This window comes from Suricata suricatta, chromosome 3, assembly GCF_006229205.1.
Source record: "Suricata suricatta isolate VVHF042 chromosome 3, meerkat_22Aug2017_6uvM2_HiC, whole genome shotgun sequence".
Lineage (NCBI taxonomy): Eukaryota > Metazoa > Chordata > Mammalia > Carnivora > Herpestidae > Suricata > Suricata suricatta.
Window position 1 is genome coordinate 121,904,719 of NC_043702.1, and position 24,431 is coordinate 121,929,149.

At 40.2% G+C, this 24,431-nt stretch overlaps 1 protein-coding gene across 7 annotated transcripts in view; it reads left to right on the top strand.

Annotated features, from left to right (window-relative positions):
- DNM3 (dynamin 3) overlaps positions 1-24,431 on the top strand; it is a 561,021-nt gene that overhangs the window by 532,367 nt on the left and 4,223 nt on the right. For 4 of the 7 annotated variants that reach the window (XM_029935043.1, XM_029935044.1, XM_029935045.1 and 1 more), the window contains one exon: positions 19,138-24,048. The exons of 1 other annotated variant lie outside the window; for it this stretch is intronic. In XM_029935043.1, the coding sequence (XP_029790903.1) occupies positions 19,138-19,207 (70 nt within the window). In that variant the 3' untranslated portion in view covers positions 19,208-24,048. Of the gene's footprint in view, positions 1-4,406; positions 5,022-19,137; positions 24,049-24,431 lie in introns of those variants that run through there. 2 more of the 7 variants (XM_029935049.1, XM_029935048.1) reach the window with 2 other exon arrangements.

Sequence of the window (24,431 nt, forward strand, 5' to 3'; positions counted from 1 at the left end):
AAACCTCTCCTCTATCAACTGGCACACACTTCGTGGGGCCACAGAAAGCAGGGTCCAAATGAATGATGTTTGGGCAGCTGTTTGTAGACCCAGAGAGCACTTTGAGAGGAAAGAGCTGTGGCCGGGTTAACGCAAGCTGTGTGCTCCATGGGTCCGGAGAGTATCAGGAGCTAAGGACTTGCCTTCCCTATTACTGAAGATTTCTAGAAAACCACTCACTTAAAGGAATATGATCCATCTCCCCCCTGAACTATAGCGTTTAAACCCAGTATTATTGACTTTAAAGTAGCTTGAGTAAAAACGGGGCTGATTGGTTTTCAATTTTTTTTTTAACTAAAGATAGAAATTTTCACACACACGATGATTGCTGGGTGCAGTCACTAACCAGACATGAGCTGGAACATTGGACATTTGAATAATGCATTTTGGCACATGTAAGCAAATATTTCAGGCTTACTTGCGAAACGAAATAGTGAATAAGTACACGAAACTTAGTCTCAGCTTTGTGCATTTACAGCAAATGTGTGCAATGTGTGTAATTAGAGATTTTGAAAACAGAAGGAATTAGGAAGTTTTTTTTCCTTAACATCAGAAATTTGAAAAGGAAAGAACATTAGCCCATACATTTAATTTTTTAAAAAATTCGATTCAGAGGACTAAACTGTGTGTATGCTTTATGAAGGAAAACCCTACTATGCATGTACCATAAAAGAGAAGTGACTTCCTCCCACCTGAGGCCTGAGCCACCTCACCCTCTGATTATGGGGCTTATGTTTATTTTGATCTTCAGGCTGTTGGGTGAAATGAAGAGAAGGGCCATCTTAAACACCTAAACGAAGGGTGGTGTCACAGGAATAGCAGGGGATGTGGAATCAAAAGACGTTGGTTGCCACAGACCTCATGCAAGTCATTAAACTCTGAGCTAGGGGTTCCCCATCTATGAAAGAGGAATGATTTCAGCAAGGTCGTTGCCCACGTCACGTGAAAGGAGGTGTTTGAAAGAGCCTGATAAACTGTAAAGCACCGTGGTTGTTAGGGGTGTTCTCATTTTGGTCCCAATCAGAAAGGGTATGTGTGCTCTCAAACTTACTTTTTTTTTTTCTCAAAAATAGGTTCAGTTTATAATTTAGTTGGAATTCAGCTAAATTTCTAGCGATAATAGTAAAAGCACTAGCTAATATTTATTGTGCTCTCAGTGGATGCGAGGCACTGTCCTAAGTGCTTTGTAGGTCCATTTTTGTTTACTGCTCACAGCAACCCAAAAGGATAGGTTATTATGCACTTTACAGATGAAGCGCAGAGTTCTAAACAACGTGCCCAAGGCTGCTCAACCAGACCCTAGTGGAGCTGGGCTTCAATCCCAAGCAGTCCGACTCCAGAGCCCAGTCTCCTGACCACAATACCAGGGTTTCTCAGCCTCGGTGCTACTGGCATTTTCCTTGGCGGGGGGGCAGGCGGGGGGGGGGGGCTGTCCGGTGCATTTTAGTGTGTTTTGCAGTATCGGAGCCTCTACCCGGTGGATGTCAGCGGTACTCCCCCCCAGCATTGCCAGTGTGTCTGGGGAGTGGGGAGTGGGGTATAAAATCCTCCTCCCCTTGAGACAACCACTGTGCTACAGTATTTCAAAGCTTCCATGTAAAAAATAAATTAAAAATATCAATGTTGAGCCTCACTGCAAATCAGATTAAATTACTGTTTTCGGAAACCTCAGATTGACTGGGAAAGTGTCTGCCATTGTGCTAGGAAGGTATGGAGGCCACCGGGCAAGGGCGTTGGTGGGAGGACAGGCGTTCCTTGGAGAGCTGGCTGTTTTGTCTGTTTCGCTGTGAGAAGGAACCTGAGCAACCTGGCGGCGCCTTCCCTCAGGAATGATCGTGCATGTCTTTGTTTGCTCGCTTGGCTTTTTTTACCTCTTTGTTTCAGATAAGCTGGCCTGCCAATACCCTTCAGAGATACTGTTGAGTGCTAAATTGATTTGTTAAGTGGGACGGAGTCGCTTTTGGTGTTGCCACGCTTGCACACACGAGTTAGCAGGCAGGGATTGGTAGCTGGCGCTAGAGAAGGAGAACCCCTAGGTTTAATGTATCTGTGTTGGGGAATTTATAGGACGGCAGTTATGTTATTCAAACTTTCTAGAATATTCTCAGCTTGGAGCCAGATCTAACTTGCCCTGGCCTTGCAAAGAGCCTCAAATGTAAAACAGAAATGAGAGTTCAGGGCAAAAGAGGAAAGTTGTGCTGAGCCTTCAAGTTTCAGGCCAGTTCAGCACAACGGGAGGGAAACCCCTGTGGGGGGGTGGGGGGTCACCTGAGAGGGAGCAAGAAAGACTCAGTCAGGATCCTTATGCCTATTAAAGTTTAGCTTTAGATGAAGAATTCTGACCACATAAAGTCTGTTTTTAATAAAAGCCAGAGCAGGAATCCTACCAAATGCAAGCCAGAAATGGGGTTTAAGATTTCAAAAAAAAAAAAAAAAAAGGAAAGAAAGAGAAAAAGAGAGACAACAAAGATGAAAAAATGAAAGAAAAAGTTGAGGAAGCTCTTGTTGAAAGTTCACCTTGTTCTGTTTATTTATATATTCTTTTCCCTCTATGATTTGCCTCCACTTTCTCTATTAAAAACTAAAAAAAAAAATAGAAAAAGAAAAAAATTGAAATGCCATTATCCGTCATCTCCAGGAAAACAACCCTTAGCTTTCCGAGAAGGAAGTTTGATTTTTTTTTTCCTAGCTCTTTACTTTCTTAAGGGCCCTTTTTGGTCTTTTATCTGAAACCAGAAACTCATAACGTGACAAGACAGTACAAGCCGTGTCCCGCCGGCTCCCTGTTGGGCTTTAACATTACAAAGGCAATAACTGAACTTTCCGAGGCAACAGATTCTGCCATCCAGCATGTGCCTGCTCATAGTTTTCTTCTGGATGATTTGCGACTTCATTAGCAAGTTATGATTTTGCCTTTTAAGAGCATATATACTTTCATTTTCACCCTATTCAGAGGTAATGAAAGCACTTGCAGTTGGACAGAAACCATGAGCGGTCTGCTTTTTTTTTTTAATTATTGTATCTTTCCATTCCAACGTAAAGGAAGAGGAAGGAGAGAGGCGGGTGGAGTCGTTTTGGGCCCCGCTTTCCTCAGCTGCTGGAGCTGTTCTGGTTTAGGCGCATGGAGGCTCTCAGTGAGGAAGCTGGAAATACTGCAAAAGACAGGCCTGTTTTAATTACTTCCACCTGAGCTGGGGGAGCATCTCCGGCCCAGAGAGACTCACCAGTAGGGATGCTTCTGTCATTAGTAAGTTGAGTGTACACACATCTGATTTGTGGAACATTTTCTACTGCCAGAATATCTGGCCTGCCCCCTCTCCTCTCGCGCCCCCCCTTCTGCCCCCTTCAACTCCGCTGAAGGGGCTAAAACCCAATTTGAAAATCCCAGCCAGTCGTGTTCTTGTTTAGCAAGACGTTCCTAAGCAGACAGCGCCACGTCTTTAGGGGCCCTATTCTCTTCCTTGAAGATCCCAATCTCCATCAAATACTAACTTTAGGGCCGATGTAGCTATTTTCAGTTACAGCTTCTTAAAATTAGTTCATTGGGAATCACAGCCTTTGACATTAACAGGACAAATTAACTGAATCAGAGTGTGTTTTTCCTGGCAACAGCTGATTCTGGCATTATTTTACTCATTTGTCTTCTCCCCTCTCCTTGGACTAAGCTATTTTGCAACAGTCAAAAGAGGATAAGGTGGGAGGAAGGGTCTCTATCCAAGGAAAAGCAAACTTCATTTACCTCATCACTCAGTCCTCTCTTTAAATATATATATATTGAAAAACTGAAGTACATTCTTTTAACCCCCCCTTTGTCACCAAGTCTGATGGTGTCTTTTAAAAATGGCAAAGCTGAATCATAGGAAACGATTTGGCTTTTACCCCAACTCCTCCACATGACAGAAACACAAGATGGAAACGGAGAACTGTTCCATCAGAGGGCTCTCTGATGAGCTCCACAGTGCGGCCGGCACCCTGCTCTGCTCACACAGCCCTGGAGAAGCACCAGCGTTACCACGGCGCTTCCCACTCAGACCCATCCCACCACTCACTCATTTCCCCCAACTTGACATGGCGCACTTTTAGAGTCTCATTCCAGCCCCACATTCTCCGTAATTCACTGCTAAACCAACCATGGCAAAAGATATATAATCCCCTCTACATAAAGAGATAATTGATGCACTCATGGTCTTTAAGGAAGTACCAGCCATTTGGTTCTCTTTACAATTTAATCTCATTTCAGACATTTGATGTGGATACATGGCTGTGCGAGATCTCTTTTACATATGTGTTGATTTATTGGCAGTTGACACGGAATCCCTTTTACTTAGGGAGAAGGTCTCTTTGTTTTGTTTTGTTTTGTTTTTCAGCCAGTCCCCCAAATTTTGAGTAAGGACAAACGCACGATTCTTATACGTGTGTCTTTGCATCCCTAACATGAAGGTTTGGTGCCATGAAGGATGAAGCTGCTGAGAATTGAAGTCATGGGTTCAGGGGACATGGACAATTAAGCGACTTTGGGGACTAGCCTGTGTTTGACTCTCCCACAGTCATGGCCTGGAAACATCTCGATTTGCTCCCTCTCCAAGAGCCCTCTAAAAGTATGACTTTTCTTAGCAGCTGAGTGTCATTTGGACAAATGATGAATTTGCCTGGTGATTTCTGATTTCAGCCCTTTTAAAGAACAAATAAATATGATTAGGTAGTCTGACTTTTCAGGGAACAGTTTTTATTTTTAGCAACTGGATTTAAAAGTTAAGCAAAAAACATTGCCAAGAATAGAAATAACTTTGAGGTATTCTTTCTGATTCTTAATGCTTAATGCATTTCATGAGGCTGCTGTGTTAGAAAATTTGTTACTGACATCCTAAGTGTAATTAATAATTTGTTGCAGGTTTAACATGAGTTGTCATGATGCTTCATATATTTTAATGAAAACAGAAATTTGGCCATAAGCTGTTCACTAAATAAAATATTGCATTTAATTTAAGCCCCTCAATTAACTATCCCATCAAAATCATTCAAATTCCACAACGATTCTGGTTGTAACATAATATTCCACTGAGGTGAATGGATGGTTAATGGCAAAGTTTTTCATTCTTCAGTCTCAGTTTCAACCTGATTTAAGTGATGGTAAAATTAGTGGGGTGGTTTCCTTCTTGGGTCTAGCAAACTTGAGTCTACTTTACACAAACATCTCCATCCTGCCACAGTGCGAAAGACGGGTGTAGGGGAGGCCCAGACCAGCACTGCGAGTGTTCGGAAGGTCAGAAGCTGGGAGTTTGGCAGAGGGGTCGAGGTGGACTTCAGCCTGCCTCTCTGTTTTCGATGCGTCCCCTATCTTACTTTTCCAAACATCCGGTGTGGCAGGAGGAGAGAAGAAAAAAGAAAAGAAGGAAGGATCCACATCAGACAAAATACAAGCAACATAAATGCAGACAGGCTGCAGGCAGTGGTAAATATAACAATATGCCACTGTTAGCCCAGTGGTAACTGGCATCAAGTTAACCAAATACAACAGTTTCCACATCCCATCACAAATAATAGCAAATAGCTCTGTCATTGTTCTCTCTGGGGTTCTGAAATGCTAAGCGCCAGCCATTGCAGGGAAAGCCTTTCTGAGTTTCAAGATCCCCGGCCCTGCCCTGGGTTTCACCTGATTGTTAGAGGAAGACACCCAAGACGGGAGTCTGGCACAGGAGCCACTGACCAGTGAAAACTGCACAGTAAATGATGATTATTCTTCCTGTGGCCAGCCAGCAGCAAACCGTCACAGACTGGAGTCTGCTGAATGTTCCTATATACAAGTTGATGTCAGCTCAAAAAAGAACAGAGCAGAAAAGAAAAGGAAAAGAGAAGCGAATTCCACCCAGTAGAAGCAGACAGACGCACACAGGCTAGTGCTCTCTTTCATCATGCCCCCTTTTGTCTCCTTCGCTGTGAGAGAGCAGTGGTTTCCCAGGGAAATCCTTCACGGGCAGACAGCTCCGGGTAGATGGCATGTTTTTCAGCAGCCTCAAAGATTTCATAGCACGGACAGCGCATTCTCGGAGTGCATTGCCTGGATAACATGTAGAGGTGAAAGAGCCATGATTCGTGGCTGTGAGCTGCTGGGCCCTTCTTCCTCCCCTCTGACTTATCAGCTACTGTGAAAGATTAGAAGTGAAATTTAGCTTACGAGGTGCTTTAGCTGATAAACAGCCAGGAAATTAAACACGAAATTGTAAATGCTGCGTCTTTCACTCAGAGGGTGCCTTAAATGCTTACCCCCAGCAATATGAGAAAGGGAGTTGAGGACTTAGCTGAGGGTTTGATGGCTTTTGTCTGCTTGTCATAACTTTATTGCTGCTTAAACATAGAATTTTTAAATGCCCAACACTGAAATCCTTTAGCTTACTAGAGCCAACATATTGTAACCATTGTCTAGGGGAACCTCTGAAGCTAAACACATATTTACACCCTTTAGTTGCCAAATGAAATCCATCTGGCTTACTAAATGCTGTTGCCAAAAGAATATTACACTTTTGGTCTGGCCGGTTATTTTTAAGTGTGGGGGAGACAGGAGAGTGTTGGAAGGACACTGGGTTTGAGAGAATCTATATGTGTTTTGATGCCATATTACCTGCACATGAAGTTGAGATCACTTGGCAACTCTGATCAAAAAGAGAAGAACTCCTACGTAGGGCAAAGTCTAAAGCCACAAAGTATTTAGGCAGCCTCATTGTGGATGGTACTTTTCCTTCTGGCTGCTTTTCAGGCGTCAGAGCCACATGATAAGCAAAACCACAACTAGCGCGTGCTCTCATTTCTGGAATTATTTTTTTAATGATTCCCATAAACACTAGGAAACGTCCATTCCTGTGCTCCAGCCAAAATGATCAGCTCACATGAACTGTAGAGACAACACATTCCCTCCTAAGATCAGAAAAAATGGTTAATCAAAATGGCAAATAGCAATACTCTCAATCACTCATGGTCAATGGTAAGGCTGGGCCTTCTTGACTGCAATTGCTCAGACATAAGGAGAGTTCCAAATCTTCATAAAGTCATAAACTAATCCCCTCATTGGGATTAGTTTCAACACTGAAAAAATAGGATGTAGTGTAAATACTGAGAACCTAGTAAATGTGCAAGTTAATATAAAATTTAGAATTAAGCACCATTCCTGGGGTGCCTGGGTGGCTCAGCTGGTTAAACATCTGACTCTTGATTTCAGCTCAGGCTATGATCTCACAGTTCATGAGTTCAAGCCCCACGCCGAGCTCTGCTCTAACAGTGTGGAGCCAGCTTGGGATTCTCTCTCTCTCTCTCTCTCTCTCTCTCTGCCGCTCTTGTGCACTCTCTCTCTTCCTCTTGCTCTAAGTAAACAAATAAACTTCGAATAAAAATAAATAGAAATAAGCTCCATTTCTTCCCTGCTTCCTTTGAGAAGGAGAGAGAGACTAATGAGAAGACCTGGATAACCACTAACTAGACACACCGCCACACGAGAGTTCCCAGGCTTCCGTGGCAGGGCTGAGAACCAAGAGGAAGTAAGACTGTCTGAGAAGAAGGCCCCAGGTGGTTTTAAATATGACCTGGGAAGTGATTGCATTTTACAGTCCAATATAGCAGTTGTCTCCACCACGTAAATACGACGTATATTTTGTTCCAGATTTCCATGAGGCAGCATTATCTAAATTTATCTTGGTCAGTATAGAGGACCTTGATCTAGAATGTGACCTCTTATGAGAGTAGATGAGAAAGACTTTCAAAGGTCTTTTGCAGCCCAGAAAAGTTCTAACATGAAAGTCACTTGGGCATGGATATTTATATAAGATATATTCGGTACCATGTATATATATTTAAGGTTATATAGGATTGCTCAAAGCCAATTTTAAAAGTGAATGAAATTTTTCCCTCAAATAAATCTACCCTTAGCATCATGCTCAAGGGACTCTGCCAGAAAGTCTATACACTGCTCCTCCTCTAGACCACCATTCACGGAGGAAAAGCTATAAAACCTGAGGAAAATGTCTACTTATTTTTAACACAACTAGAATTTCTTTTTTGCTTCTTGGTAGTGCTGGAAAATATTTTCATAACTAAAATAATAAAACTTCATGTGAGGCAAACCCTACCTTAATTATTGCCTCTTGGGGTGGAATATTAAGGAAACATTAGTGAATGTGTTAACTAGAGAAACCACTGCAGTCATTTCCCTCTACATATCTGAGTCTTAAGTCAAAATAAAATTCATGCTACACGTATTATTTGAAAAAAAGCAAACTTCTAGTTTGAGCTCGACGATGGTGTCAGAGTGCTCAGGACTGACGCCGACAGGCCACAAAAATCCCTGGGACTCGTCATCACACTGATTAACCTTAAATGCCCGGCAGGTGTAGGAATCTGTAGCGAGGGATGTTGATATGATTACCTGATTCTTTTCAATATTCCAGACACTCTCAATGATCCCGTTACCATCTTAATACTTAAAAACTCACTTAAAAGCACAGTATTTTTGAATAAACAGGTTGAAATAATGCCTCTCTTTTTTGCTTAAAACTTTGGTGTATAATTGACAGCATCTTATAAATGTCCTTCTTCTGTACCATACTCGCCTCCTCCAACCCAGGGCCTTTCCTCCACATGAGCCATTTGATGTACATTGTTTGTTCACCGTCCTCTAGGTGACTGAATGACACAGGGGCACTCATGCCAATAGCCACTGTTACTGGGCTGTTCCAAAGTCCCCTTCCCTGCTGAGCCAGAGGAAAATACTCGTGAGCATCACAGGAGTCCTTGCAATTTATAAATACTTTCATAATCTCCATAGACTGTTCAGCTTCCCATTAAAATGTTGTTCTTTTTATCATTAAAGCTTGCTTTTCTATTCTTTTTCCTATGGATTGCATGCTGCTTATTAAATGTGCCTTTTGAGAGGGAGAACTACGAAGCCAGAACAATGAAGGCAGCACTGACCACTGTCTGCAGTTGAGAAAGCAATATTAAATCAGAAAACCGAGGTCTTAGAACCTTCCTCTGTACTGCATTCTCATTGTACTCCGGCTTTGTACCTCAACCTCAAGTTCCCTTGTGTCTCAGGTGGGCCCTACATCCAATGATACAGGACAGTCTTCCTTTAGTTACTAATGTCGGACACCTGCCTTCTCACTGTGTTTGGCAGGCCAGCAGGATGAGGTAATAATCAGAAGAAAATGTTCTGGTTCGTTGGCCTCATCCACGTATAACATTATCCAAAACAGTTTTCTGTGAGTGAGAACAGAGTGGCTTTGAGATCCCTTGGTCTAACGTTCTGTAGGAATATGGAGGAACAAAACTAACTCTTTTGATCCCTTCTAAGATAATGGGAATATAAATCCCATCTTCCTTTGCCTGTCCTTCCAGTGATGTTTACAGTATGTAGAAATGAGAGCCTTTCCCTTGTAAACACGTTGGCTTTACTTTCTCCAAGTCAAGCCGTCTGCGTAAGCACAGCTCCGTGGTCATTACAGCAGGGTTTTCCTAACAGCATATTTTGTGAACTGTTTCTCCAGGATGATGGCAGTTTTTTAAGACAGATGCCTAAAAGACATATGGTTTTCATAGATTTTTCCGTCTAGACTAGCTTTATTTAGTGACTTTTGGTCTGAATTGGTCTAGTTAAAGTTTCTGTAGAAGCTTGTATAAAATTTTTAAATGTGGGTGTACCATTAAGGTGTAAAACAAAAAGTTTGACTTCTTATTGGCAGTAGATTAAAAGGGATTGGTTGAAAGTTTCCTTCAGGTTAAGTAACTCTGACCATCCTCTCTGCCGCTCGTCCACTCCACTCCCGAAGCACTGTGCAAGATGGAAAGAAAGGCTTACCCCTCAAATCCTGTAACTGTTAAATTCATATACTTTTCACTGTTTTCTTGAGTAAATTATTTGTGTTCCAGTTGATGTGTGTGCGTGTGTTAGAAAGCTATAATTCTTTCTGCAGACTCTTTACATGGCCCGGGGGACATATGATTCCTTGCCCTTTTAGCACCAATTTTTACAAACATCGCATTTCCCTCATTTAAAAAAAAAAATTAAAGGCACCCATCAAGCCACTGCGTAAAGGAGATGGAACATTTGGGAGTTTTTGTGGTACCTTCAGCCACTGATAAAAATACTGTTTTTAAAGGCAGTTTTTGAGCCAGCGTCAAAGAATCGTTTACAAACAGTGTGACACTTTAGGAGGAAAAGAATTACTTCTAGACTTGCCTAGAAATCGGCCTTTTGCTCCCTCTTTTGTAAAAGCGAGCACCACGGATCAATTGCCGTCTAGCTGCATCAGAACGAGACTCGTGGAAGGGGAAATGTTGGCCGCTGTGTCCGCCAGGATCATCCCTGGGCTACTACGCACTAACCATTTAATTGGACTTAGTCACATATTTGTTCACTGACTCGGCAGCTTGTGAGGCACACTGCCTCTCTGTTTTCCTGTTTGCTTTAAACGGTTTTGTTTTTAAAATCTGGACTCTAAGGCATGTTAGAGCTCCTCCTGCTGGACCTTTTTTTTTTTTTTTTTAAATCACTGGGATTGTAATGCATAAACCAGTAACTCTTTGTCTCCATTTCCGCCACTTGGACTTAACAGAAGCAAGTGGCCAGAAAAATATCATGTAGTGCTTTTACAACTGGCCTTTTAATTCACCAGGTGTCACGGTCAGGCAGAAATGAAACACTGGTGCAGCAGAAATCATCCCTAAGTCTTCAAATTCCTTGAGCTCTGGTGTGTGTGTGTGTGTGTGTGTGTGTGTGTGTGTGTGGGTGGGTGGGTGGTTTTGTTTGTTTGTTTGGTTGGTTGGTTACTAAAATAAAAAGAATTAGGAAGTTAACTTTTCCATCAATATCTCTAGTAACATATTTGCCCTCTCTGAGGTAAGGCCCCAAGTCAGATAAGCATGCCTGCGAGGCTCTTGTCCTCTATCAGAGAGGGACAAAAAGTCTTTTCTGTCTGTCCAAACCAGAAACAAATTTATCACAGAGACGTAGAGATTTAAAGTGTCACGTCACGTGGGGACATCCTTGCTTCTTTTTCCTCTTCTCACTGACTTGCGGTGACAAAGGAATGTTCATCTCAGAAGTGGACGTTTGCCTCTCCCAGTAGCTGGTTCTTAGCACCTCCTTCCCAACCTCCCTTCCTGCCCCCAAGTGGCAGAGTTGGCCAACCCCTTCCCCTGGAGCCTGGGGTGGGGATGGGGGGGCAGGGAGAAGAGGGTTAGAAATAGTTGTGCCCACCAAGTTTCTACATCATGTAAGTTCTTGGAGATCTCTGGGGATTTCTCAAAAGAGAGAGAGAGAGAGAGAGAGAGAGGAGAGAGGGAGGAAAGAGGAGAGAGAAAGGAAGAGAAATGGAAGAAAATCATCAAAGGGACACAGCCTAACTTCATTCAATAGCCATGTGCCTGTAAAACTCTTTTCAAACACATCCTTTCTCTTACCACTGTGTTCCTCTTACCTGCTGCTTCTTTGCGGATCTCTTAGTCTTGCCCACCATCCAGCTTTTCTGTTATCAGTGATACGGTACAGAGGCCAAAACATGTTTTTTTTTCTATCTCAGAAGTAATGCTTTTAAGGAATCCTAGTGTAATACAACCCCAAACCCTCCAAGTTCTCTGTTTTATGAATAAGGACTCAAAGCAAAACAAGGAATTTTGACACTTGTGATAAAGAACATGACAACATTTGGCTTCCCAAACTGGCAGTGCTTTTTTTTCTAGCTTTCTTTCACACACACTATTTCCTATTTCTGCCAGTCACCTTGACTTCTCGTGTTTCCTGGGAGCCCTTCTAAGCCCCCACCTTTCCAGTCCCAGGCTGAGACTCCAGGTGCCCCTGGAGCTCCTGCGGGACAGCCTCATCAGAGCACTCAGCACCCTACACTGTTGCCACGGTTTACGTCTCTCTCTCCCCATCTTGAAGAGAAACTCCTAGGCAGTGATTATGCTTCTGTACGTCTGACTCAACACAGCACGTAGCACACAAGCAGGGCTTACTGGGGAGTGAAAGAACACAAATGACTTGATGCGCCGCGCTTGATCAAAATTTATTTTGGAATTAGCCCAATATTTAGTGTACTTTAAAAAACAATTTAAACACGAACACTTTCTCTCTTGTTCTGTTCTATTAAAAAGCGTGCTTGCCTGAATGCTATTATAAAATTCTTTATTACAAATCACAAACCGAGCAGAGTTAATGTGGGCAAATCATCCTTTAAGCCATTTTTTTGCTGGAACCATGGAAATGGGCATATCTCTACCATCCCTATGAAACAAATCCATGTGGGGAGGGAGATTATAATTACCATTTATCTCAGAGACTAATTCATACAGGATATTAGATGTTTATATCATCAAATAACAGTTGTGGACTATTTTTCCCCTTATGTTCTTACTTCAGATTCCATCAACCAATTCATACTTTCCCAATGACATATGTTATAAAATCATGGGTTCATTTTCACAGGGGAAAGAAACTGGCTTTAATCTGTAGCACGAATCATATTAGAGAATTCTTAAATCCTTTAAGTGGACTCCAAGTTCTATGTTCTTTCCAACATCTACTGTAAACTATTCTTGGACAATATTGGCTCATTGTGTTACTAAAGCTGAAAAGGCCAAAAATATGCTGGATAGCAGCCTATATTGTTTTTCATAATAAATTTCAAACTATTATCTTCCATGTGCTCGATATCCTGACCATTGTAGCATTTTTTTCAAAACAGCCTCACAGCTTATAGATATGTAAAAATCTGTTGGGTAGTAAATGCTCCAAATAAGAAGCAAAGCACAAACACAACTGTGTTTAAAATACTGTGTCTCATAATCCAGTAGCGCAGACATTTGCAAGAGGAAGATTGTAGTCAGTTGCCATTTTGTTTCACCCAGAGGTGCTCTCCTGATTTGTCCCTGGTGTATTCATTCATCCAAGTGTACACCGAACTGCTGGTTGGGACACTGCTCTGTGCAGGTGAAGGGGAGAGCTGTCAGCAGATAAAGAATAATCGTGGCTCATAGGAAGTTTATTAATGCCATTCAGATCATAAACTATATAAACTATATATATACCTACCTGCCTTAAACTTTGAAAAACAATGCAAGGATTAAGTAATTCTGGAGGATCCTGGAGAAATAAGGCATCACAGTTCCCGAGGGAGAGAGACTGGGCAGCCCCCAGCTCAGCTGATCCCCCCAGAGCTGTTTGCCTGGGGCTGCTTTAGAGCCGAGCCCAGCAGAGCCCACTGTGGGAGGTGCTCTTTATGATTTTAGAAAACTCAGATGCAGTTTTTGTTTGTTCTATTAAGTAATTTGTCAGATGGAGCCTTATTTCTTATGGTTCAGTACACAAAACCCTTCATTTAAAAAAAGGTGGGTTTTTTTTTTTTTTACCTGTTTCATCAATAAGAGAAACAAGTTGGGCAAGTTGGTATCAGATCCTTGTGGCTCCTAGAAACCTGGGATGTGTAACACTCCCATCATCCTAATGTAATTACGTGTAATATGTAATTTTATGTAAATTGAATTTTTGAGACAGATGTATTTTAAAGCCTCAATTATATTTAATAACTAGAACTTGTGGTATAAAGAAGCCTGTTGCATGCCCTTTTTTGTGCAAATACTACCCTGGTAGGAAGATCTCATTCCTCTAGATATGTTAATGTTTGTATATATTTTTTAGGGTTTCTTTTTCCTTTTGAGGGGGCGGGGGAGGAGGTTCATCTAGCTAACTTAGGTTGGTTTTCAGTCATACGCTCTCCAAAGATGACAATTTGGAATGCTTATATTCTGCTCTCACTGCCATTTTCATAAGCAAATACAAGCTTCCCTAAGCAAGTATAGTCTTCTGGTGATGACTAACAAGAAAACTACCATTGTATATAGTATCTTGGTCTTTACAAAAGAAACCTAAAACCTATCTGACCCATGCTTACATCTAATTCTTAAATGTATCAAAGTATTTCTACAATCACTTCTTCATCCTTCTTAAGATTTTTTTTTCAGTACTTTCTCTTTTTGCCCATACTTTATCTGGCAAATGAATTGAATTGCTAATAAAGCAAAACCAAAATCACTTATTACATCTTAGAACAACAGTTTTCAGAGCCTGGTCCCAAGACCAGCAGCATCAGCACCATCTAGGAACTTGCTAGAAACATCTCACCCCTTTAGAAACACTGTGTGGTACCCAGCAATCTCAGTTTTCACTAGCCCACCTGGGAATTCTGATGTATGGTCCAATTTGAGAACCATTGCCTGAGCACATGCTAATGTAACTGTCCAGTAAGAAGAATCTGGCCTGGGAGTCACAAAATCTTGGTTTACACGTAGAAAAGGAAGGAAACTGAGTTAAGTAGACCCAGACTGGATTATACATTTACCAGTCTCATAATTCCCACTTCCACCCCAACAAGGAATAAAGGCAGGGACAGAAAGACCAGCCATTTCAACAACCAGTGTTATGGTACCTGGTGGCAAGAAACGAGAAGAACAGTCATTTCCACCACCACCCCACACGCTGCACCAAAGCAATTTGCTTTATAGACCTCTCCCCCAAACCGTGTCAAGATAGGCCTCACATCATGAATACTCAAAAATGACTAACCCAAAGCAGAGCAGATGAAATTTTAGTTCTTCCATTCTTAAAAGAGGACTGAGACAGTAAGACGAATAATACATTCTTCTCCCTCATCAGTAAAGCCAGTCCCCAGCGCACCCCTTCCCTCAATGCTGTCCGCCCTGCATGAGCATTGGACTTTCTTCCAAAAATTATCATTGTCCAAAAGACTGTAAAAAGTTCATCCCTGCAGCTACAAACGCAACTACTACAAGTATTACGTCTTTCCCTTTGATTTGGAAGCAGAAACATGGCTCTTCTATCATAACCATAAACCGCCCACACACAACACAGTGTTTCAATAAACACTAAGTGATGCAAGATGCCCACTTCAATATAATGGGTTACTTAATGAAGCCCATCACTAAACAAAGCAACTGAGCAAAATTTGGTACAAAACAAGTAATTTTGCTTTGCCCAAAACAAACTGTCTTATGAGGTGAATGTCTTTGGAAACCCTTCGAATGGTTAGGAAGTAGACCAATGAAATGGATGTTAACAGTAGACCTTAAATGCATTTCTGGTTGGCAAACAGCATCGCTTATTAAGAAAATCACACTGAACAACTTAATGCTCCTCCTGAATGGCTTTCTAAGTACGGTTTTATTGTTTTAGAAATAAAAGGATGCCCATTCCTTCTAGAAGGGAGGGGAGGGGGCTCTTTCAGGATTTTTAATTACTAAGTACACATATGGGGTACTTTAACCTGAATTGGGGCATATTTTAAAAATGTCATAATTATTTTGAGAGAACATGATGGAAACTTTGTCCCTCATCCTTTTAGTCATTGATTCACCACACAGGTATGCAGTGCCTACTTAACGCAAGGCCCTAAAGGATGCTTTTAAAGAGCTCATAATGGAGAGATTCTCCTGATTTCTTTATTAAAAACCATGCCATGAGCCAAAGATCTTGCAAATTTGACAAGAAAAGACAAACGAAAGTCCCAGTGGAGAGCAGACAGTTGTGTCCCTCTAGTGTTCTGTCTTGCTTCCTTTCTGCACTTGCCCATTGCCATTCATTGGTCTCTCAGCATGGCCCCGAACTGGCCATAAGATCATTGAGAAGCAGTTGGGCCATTGGAACATTTAAATCTCTCCATCCTCTGTCCCCACCATTGAACTCCTCCCTTTCATCCTCATCATGTAATTTCTAGCTTCTTATACCCTCATTATAGACCTGCATCCTCTTACATCTTACAAGTTTTATATGTTGCAGTTGAAATCATATTTGCCCCTGTTTTTTCCACTTAAGATGGGGTGCGATAGTAAAAAACCATTGGCTTACTTGTCTATCCTACCCATCTTCCACTCTGAATAGATTCTGAGTTTTAAAAAGCATGCAGCATAATGCAGTCCACCTCATTGAAAATAAATTTTGATGCAATATATAACTAGAAAGCATGTTATAGATCATCTGGTCTGAGTCTCCTGTGCCTGTGATGGGGAAACTCAGGCTTAGAGAACTTCCGGTGGTTAGTGAAGATACAAATTGGCATTTGGAGCTAGAACCCATGTCTCCTGACTTCAGATCTAGTACTCTATCAGCAGAAACTCACTGCTTCAAATAAAAGCATCCGATAAACCTCCAAACTATTCCTGGCCCCATTGGATCTATTTTCTTTGATCTGGCAGTGTATTCACTGCCTTCTGATCACATTACACTAAATGCTGAATATTTATAATAAATACAGAATATGTGTGTGGTGTCTGCTCTTAAGGAATTTATTAGGAACCAGAGGTAATAATCTAGTAGATAAATAATAATTACAAACAGGATAAAGTGCTATGAAATACACAAATATCATGAAGTGACTGGGGCAGGGTGATTGGAAAGTACAAGAAGGTCAGGAAGGACTGAGGAATGACAGTTCAGCCAAGAACAAAAGGATCAGAAGAGAACTTTGCTTGTATTCCTTCTCTCTGAGCTACCATCCTTGGTCCAAGTTATCATGCATGCAGGAAACAGTTACCAACCCATCACGCCATGTCGTTTCCTGCCTCTCACTGAATTTGAAGTTTAAGATTCACTTTTTTGAAAATCCCTTAATTAAGTCCAACCCATTATTGAATCTTCTGGTAGAGTTTCCTTTCTTCAAGTTCAAACTCTGGCTAACTCCCTCCCTGCCTCCCAGAACTGCTTAATTGCTAAGAATGCATTTCTATGGGTTATGTGACTATCAAACCCGCTGAGGACAGGAGGCCTATTTTTTAACGGTTATTCCAAACATCTATGAAAGAACTGAATAAATATGTTATAGTTAACAGCGTTTCCTAGGGTCAAAATCCTACATGTCACTGTAGCTTTTTTTTCCTCTCTGCAGCAGCAGTGATTGACTAACAAATACCTTTATGTCAAGTAAAGATCAATGAATACCACGAGCATTCATCAGTTGCTTCTTTTTTATTTTTAAATTTATTATTAAGTTTATTTATTTTGTGAGAGAGAGACACACACACAGAATGCTATCAGGGGGAGGGGCAGAGAGAGAGAGGGAGACCCAGAGTCCAAAGCAGGCTCCAGGCTCTGAGCTATCTGCACAGAGCCCCACGGGGGTCTTGAACCCACAAGCCATGAGATGGTGACCTGAGCTGAAGTCAGACGCTAAACCGACTGAGCCACCTGGGTGCCCTGTATTTATCAATTGCATTTTACTTCTAGGGGTAACTTTACTTTATTCAGTTGTCAGTGTTAGTTGTTCAGTGGCTGAATGATAAGCACACCCTATAAGAATAGGAGGATGAGTGAGACGCAGTCCATTTCTCATCAGTGGAGGTAAACATATATACCTAATTAGGATTCAGTGTGACGGTTGTAAATAGAAATATGCTGAGATGCTTTCGAAGCAACTCTATCAAGATAGGGGGAGGTCGGTCAGAGAAGACGTCACAGAGGCGAGTCTTGAAGGATGGATAGCAGGTCTAGCAGTTGAACAAAAACCAGCACTGAGAACGTAATTACATGTAATATCACGCTCAGCGCTGTATGAGGCCAGTTAAGTGGATGTGACCTCTGGCCTCTGGAAACTTCACATCAAAGGAGAAAATGATGCAGGTTCAAGACTCAGGACATAAGCTAAGTAAATATGGCCCTTTTAAATGAAAATGAGCAGTACGCTAGTGGAAAGGCAGGTGCTCAGGATTCTCTGTCTGCCTTTTCCTCTCTCTCTCACTCCTCTCTCTCCTTCAAAATACATAAATAAACTTAATAAAATAAATAAAATAGAGTGCCTGCCTAATGATAAGACTAGCATAAGAGGTTAGTGGGAATGAACCTTCCCAAGGAAATCTTTCCTTTAAAGCCTCTTGAACGTTTTTCAGGTTCAGGAACCAAAAAGAACTCTGCCACGGTCTAAGAGTTTGTGCCTAAGTGATTTATTTATACCATTAATCAACAATATTTCTTTTGCTTTTATTTTTTCCTTGACTGTCTAGTTTTATTTCATAGCTTTGTGATTTTTAAACATTTTGTAATTGTTTTCTTTAAGTTTTTATCTCCACTTCTTCATACCTGAGAAGGGACATTTGATTTAATCATGCTAGTGTTTCCAATGCAGAAAAAATTGCACGACATGACGATACTTCCAGAAGGGATCTTTCTGGAAAAAAAAAATATCAATGGGAGGGTTTTATCAAGAAGAAAGGTTTAGCTTTGTAGAATGTGTTGAATTTGGCTAGTTATAAAAATTACTCCCCACGGTACCACATACAAAATCAAGTCAACACAAAGTTTGTCACTACACTTCGAAGTAAACATAGGGGTTCAGGAAATGAAGACTATTACTCGGTAATGTTGAGATTCTCACATACAGTAATATTTCATTATCGAGAGTTTATTTGGCAACCTAGCCGACCTCCGAAACACCATGAGCAACCAGAAACCAAGTAATACTCATCCTGAGCCTATTACACTTATTGTAAAACCTCGATTCTCTGATTTTCTAGTGCCCTTCAAATTAGAAGTAAAATATAGAAGAAATTGGAGAAAGCTACTGCTGGAGGCAATGAGAAGTGATAACTAAACAGTCTGACAGTAAGAAAAAGGAGGCAGAATATTATTGAAAAGGAAATAAAAATTCAAAAACCAGCATTCCCTGAAAGCTTAATAGACCTTGTAAGTTCCTGGAGTAGGCATCACAGAGCACAGTTCACTCTATGTAATCATTCCTTATTGGCTAAGAAACGAGCCGTATGTTTCAGGTGGCTTTTCGATGATTTGTTTATCATTATTTTGTTTTGTATTGGGAGGCACAGCTTCAGTTTCGGGAAAGATTTGCTTATGAAAAAATAGTTTATTCTTGTTCAAAACTGCTGGATGAATGCGAGGGGACAATGTTAAAATCATTACAGATGGCAACCTCTCCTGCTAGCCTGTCTGTGCATGAGCATGCGCGCCGCGACTCTTTCTCAGCGTCTTTGGGACAGGCCTCTGCTAGCGATTCTACTCGTTTCTTTACTTTTGTCTTTCTCTCTTTCTAGCCGGAGGCCACCCCCATCACCAACTCGTCCCACTATAATCCGTCCACTAGAATCCTCCCTGTTAGACTAAACGAAGTGTCTGGCATGGCAATTAATTACTAATGAATTAATGCGAAAGCACCATATTTGATCAGTAAATCATGAGTAGTCGCATGTGTGGACATCAGTAGGCAAGTAACCAGTTTTACTAATGCATTATCGCTCATCTTCTTCGCTCATGGTGTATCAGACTTTTGGAGTTTGACTCTTGAAAACTGCTAACCCTGCGAGGCTTTATATGTTGTATTGACCCAGGGTAGCTTTATATGGCAGCCCGGTAGTGGAGGACCGATTGCCTACCCTGGCATATATTTGAAATTGCTTTGGACAAGTTCCCAGGTTATCCACCAGGTAGCCCATTAAGTATAATTATTAAAAGCTATGAGAGGGTGGGCTTAGACTAAGCCATACATATTTAGTTTCCCACATTTTGTTTTGGCTGACACAAATTATGTTGTCTATTATTAATGTTTCCTCCTACTCTATAATTACCTATTATAGATCTATCCTCTTCCCTTTTGCTTTACTTCATAAGATTGCTTGGAAGTGATTTTTTTTTTAATTAGGACTCCTTAAGAATAAAACTTTTCCAGAAGCACAAAGTAGTTTGCAAAGGAAAAGTTAATGCATTGCTTGCTCTAGAGAGCTTCTCCTCTTACCACTGTATTTTGCTTCATGCTGGAAGCATATTTAACAGTGAATCAAAGCTTAATTTTTTGGTAGTTGGTTAGTAGATTTGGCTAGTTTCAGAGTTCAAGGAAGAAGCAAAATTTCACATCTCTAGAAGTGAGTGTCTAGAAATATGTAATTTCTTTATTTGCATATGTATATATATATATATTCACTTCTTTTTAGGTTACAGTAAAGGTTGACATGGAACATATTTAATTTTCTTACTGATCTAATTTTAGGCCTGGCTAACTACACTTTGACACTAACTCCAGTTTATTTATTTATTTGGTTGGAACAAACATTTTTCTCTCTTTCTATGCTAATTTGTAATTCCTTCATGTAAGAATTTATCCTCCCTTTAAAACCTGTTTAATGTAACTTCCTAGCCATTCTAGGCTTAATAGATCTTGAGCCTCACTCTGGGATAACCACTAGGTTAGGTTAAAGGGGGCCCTAAAATGAAAATAAAAGTCGTCTAGTAAGAGATGCCACAGTTTAAGAGCAGAGCTCACACTTTTACAGTTGTACAACTTCAGAGTCTCTATTCAGGTCATTCTAAAAAAAAAATGGTATAAAGACATTGAAATCTAAAGGAACTTGGCAAATGCTAACATTTCTAAAATTTACAAAATCAGTTTAGCTTGGGGGTTAATAGTTCAGTCTTGAGGCTGAGTTTTGGACTGTGTAGGACCAGATGATAAGCATGTAGGAAACAGCCAGAAGCCAAGTGGAATCCTGTCTGTTAACTTTTCCCAGACAGCAGAGCAAGGACTCACTGAAGAATGGGGTCCCATGGCACTATTTCATACTCTGCAGAAGTAAATCAGATTTCACCAACTGAAATGTCTCCCTTTGAAAGCAGCAAACATGATTTGTATGTTAACTTAACTTTAATTTCCTGTGTAGTTTATGCCCAAAGCAGACACCCATAAACTATGAAGTAAAAACTTTCAACCATTATTAAAAAGAGAACTTGCCAAGTTGAATGGCATTGTTCTGAAGTTATTCTAAAGGGTTAGGGCTAGCCCACTTATAATGGGCAAGAATCAGAGAATACAAGATTTACAAAAAGAACACTTCAACTTTTCAGTTACAAGTGATTGTATGAAGAACACCACCCTAAAAATCTTCTCACATTTTTTTTCTCTTTTGAAAAAAATCTTAACTCTTTGTGAATGGAACAGATGTGCAAGATACAGAGTACTTTTAAAATAGCTGCAGCTAAATGGAAATGTGTTAAGTAAATGTCCGTAGTAAAACAAATTATCTACAGTGAGGTCTTTTCATAAAATTCCCTCTTTTTAGGATTCCCTTTGCTTCTTCCTTTGAATTCTGTAAAATAGGCAGCTAAGGGATTATATACTTCAGGGGTTGGCTTTGTGCTAAATGTGGTTTTGCATTTTGCTGTATTTCAAAAATTTCCTTCTGTTAAAGGAAAATATTGTGGATAACCACTAGAGTGTTCTTAGATCAGCACAAACCATGTCAAAGAAAATTGGAGATGTTTTTCCAAGTTTCTTTCCACTGATCTTATGTAGTCATAAACAATGGCATTTGTCGTCTTTGGCTTTTGCTCCCAGATTGTAATCCTACAGTTTCACTGTCCCAGTTGTCTCTCTTCGTAGGCACATTTTTGTTCTTTTACTTCTGAGTTATTTCTAACAGAACCCAGCTTCCCCTGGAATTTCAGAAGTCATGCTGGAGAATACTTTCGGTTTGCTGCACTACTGTGTCATGTGATTAGTTGAATACCATGTCCCCAAGGTTTTGCATCCTGCTGAAAGATGTCAGTGTGAATGGATTCGGAAGCTCTAAGATGTGGGGAGAGTGCATTGATACCAGGCCTTAAGGTGGGAATGTAGCCTAATGAGCTTCCTAAGAGTTTTCCTTAGCACCCCTCATCTTTTGTGTAGCTTCCTCCTGACTGATTGCTCTGATGTTGTCTACACAATAGACGCCTAGCATAATCAAATAAAACATAACAGTATTTTTAGGATTTGGAAAAATAAACTGTGTATGTTTGTTTGATAGGTATATCATTTCTTGTCACATGCTAAACCTTGCATGCTTATTGACTCATTGGAATAACTGTTTACTCAATTGTGGACAGATTATTGAAATAGTATTGATTTAGGACAGATATATTGCATTTCCAGAAGTCGTCTACCGAGATTACTCTTCTGAATATTAATTTTAGCTGTCATTTATAACACAGAGGAGCAGTAGGGTCTGCTTAGTAGCAAACTGCCTATCTGTTCAGACACAAACTTGTTCTATTCCAAAACATTATAATGAAATCAGTTCCTGTGATATAACTATACGCCTTCTATACTTAGAATTCAAACGTAGTCATATAGATTAATTTTATGACTTTTTAGTATACACTGTAGCCATAATTCTCAAATATGAAATGGGACCTAATACCAGTATGTGATCAATGTTGATGTTTTCTGTGTACAAACATATTTTCTATGCATGTGTCTCTGTGTGTACAGTATATACATGGTAAATTCATTTCTGTAAGTACATGTGTCTTGTGCCTCTTTGGGTAGGTAGGTTTCAAAGCACTTGTTAAAAGGCCATAAGCATGTGTGTGATCATTTGTGCATTGTGTAGATATACTCTGTATGGGTGTAAATATTTATGTGTACATGTGCTTTGTGTGTGTGGGTATGAATATATTTTTTAAACTGTTAATACAAGAGCTCACTTTGAAGGGTCTGCCATAATATGTGGTAACACTGGTTCTTGTAACTGTCATTAACATACATGAGGCCTACAAAATTTTTTCCAGGAGAGGCACAAAGCTCAGAATTGCCACCATAACACGGTAGAATAACATCCACAGACATTTGGATCTAAATCTACAGCACTGCTATCTGAGAAATTACCTTTGCCAAATATATTGTAAGATCTGGAAACTTTTAAGATCTCTGATTGGAATTATAAATTATTCTTGGATTGCTGAGCTGAAACTTAAAAAGCTAAATTGGCCTATATAGTTATTTTTTTCCTCTATAGTCAATGTCAAAAAATAAAGTGGAGAGATACACCAAAATAATAAAATAATGGACTTTTCTGAGTAAATCTCCTAAAAATGCAAGGAAGAAGTTACTTAATACTTCAGAGATAGGTATTCCCATCCCCTTTTTCAGGTAAACATTTCTTATTTGGTAAACAAGATAAGTATTTGAAGTTGACAATAATCTCCTTAACATTAAGAATAAAACCTAAATAGTAAGTCTCTGAACTGTGCAACCCACTGAAAGCAGATAATATATGAGACTCAAGCCTAGTGTTTTATATCATTTCACCAAGAGGACTGCTACCTGTGAGCTCAGAGTTTAATGTGAATAAAGCTAGATGATTGTAGAAAAACGATAATTAGTTCACTAGATCACTCACTCCTTTCTTAAAAGCTCAAATGTGTCTTCTAGATAATCTTAAGTCATCCTGTCTAGCTGGTATGCTTAAAATTGCGTGGTGCTCTGTATTGTGAAACTTGAAGAATATTTTGAAACATGTAGTATATACTCTGCTATCTGTATATATGTGTAAGAATGCGCATGTGTGAGAGCAAGAGAGAGGAAACTCAAAGAAGAGTCTCCTGTTCGTCGTAAGACCTGTTCATACTGGTATACTGGTGAAACTGCTCACCTCTCTGGTCTGGAGTTTCACACATGGCTCAGCTCAAGGCATTCATTTTAATTTTTACCCTTGAATTCCTTCAACTTTGCTCATTGTGTAATGTTTTTAAAATTAGGATAAAAATTACTCTGTCAACCTCTTGCATTGTCTGCTGCCAGTTTGACTAAAAAAATATTCTTCTCAACCAGAAATTTCACCATTACTTGATTTATATTTAATTTCATATGTATAGCCTTTGGTTTGCTTGCTTGTTTCTTTTCTCTCCCTTTTCTGAATCAAATTCCTCTTTTGCGTTTTTATGAGCAAGCAGTGTATAGAAGCAAAATCTTAACCGTCTCTACTGATTCTTTAATTAATTTGAGCCAGAATACGTTCCACTGTCTTCTTGGCACTTTCATGATTTCTTAATGCTGATATATGGATGGACTCTGTGAATGGAATTTTGGAAGCAAGTTTCTCAAGCCTGTATTGTTCTTGAAGGTCACATGTACCTATTGTGAAAATGTGAAGCTGTATTTCTGAACCTGAAATAAATGATAACATTTGAAGGACTCCCCCCTTCCTCATTCTTGTGTAATATATTTGAGTCATATCTGTGCATATCCGTAAAATGTTAGGCTTCTAAATACTTTTATAACCCTTTTGATCAAATTGGCCCAAAGTTAACAAAATGGAGAATAACAGCATTAGTCATTACTGTCAGTAATTTGGGGAAGGACAAGATTTTTAAAGGGAGCAAACTGGACAAGCCAAAGGCAGGAGAGTAGGAGACATTTTATTTCTGGTTCAAAGTCAGTGTTCAACTAGATTAAAAAAGGACACAAGGCTTAGACAGTTGGAGGGTGCAATATGACACTTGACAAGAGGCACCATTTTGCTAATTAAAAGGAAATGTTCATGAAAAACCCTGCGAAGCAGAAGGAAGGAAAATATTC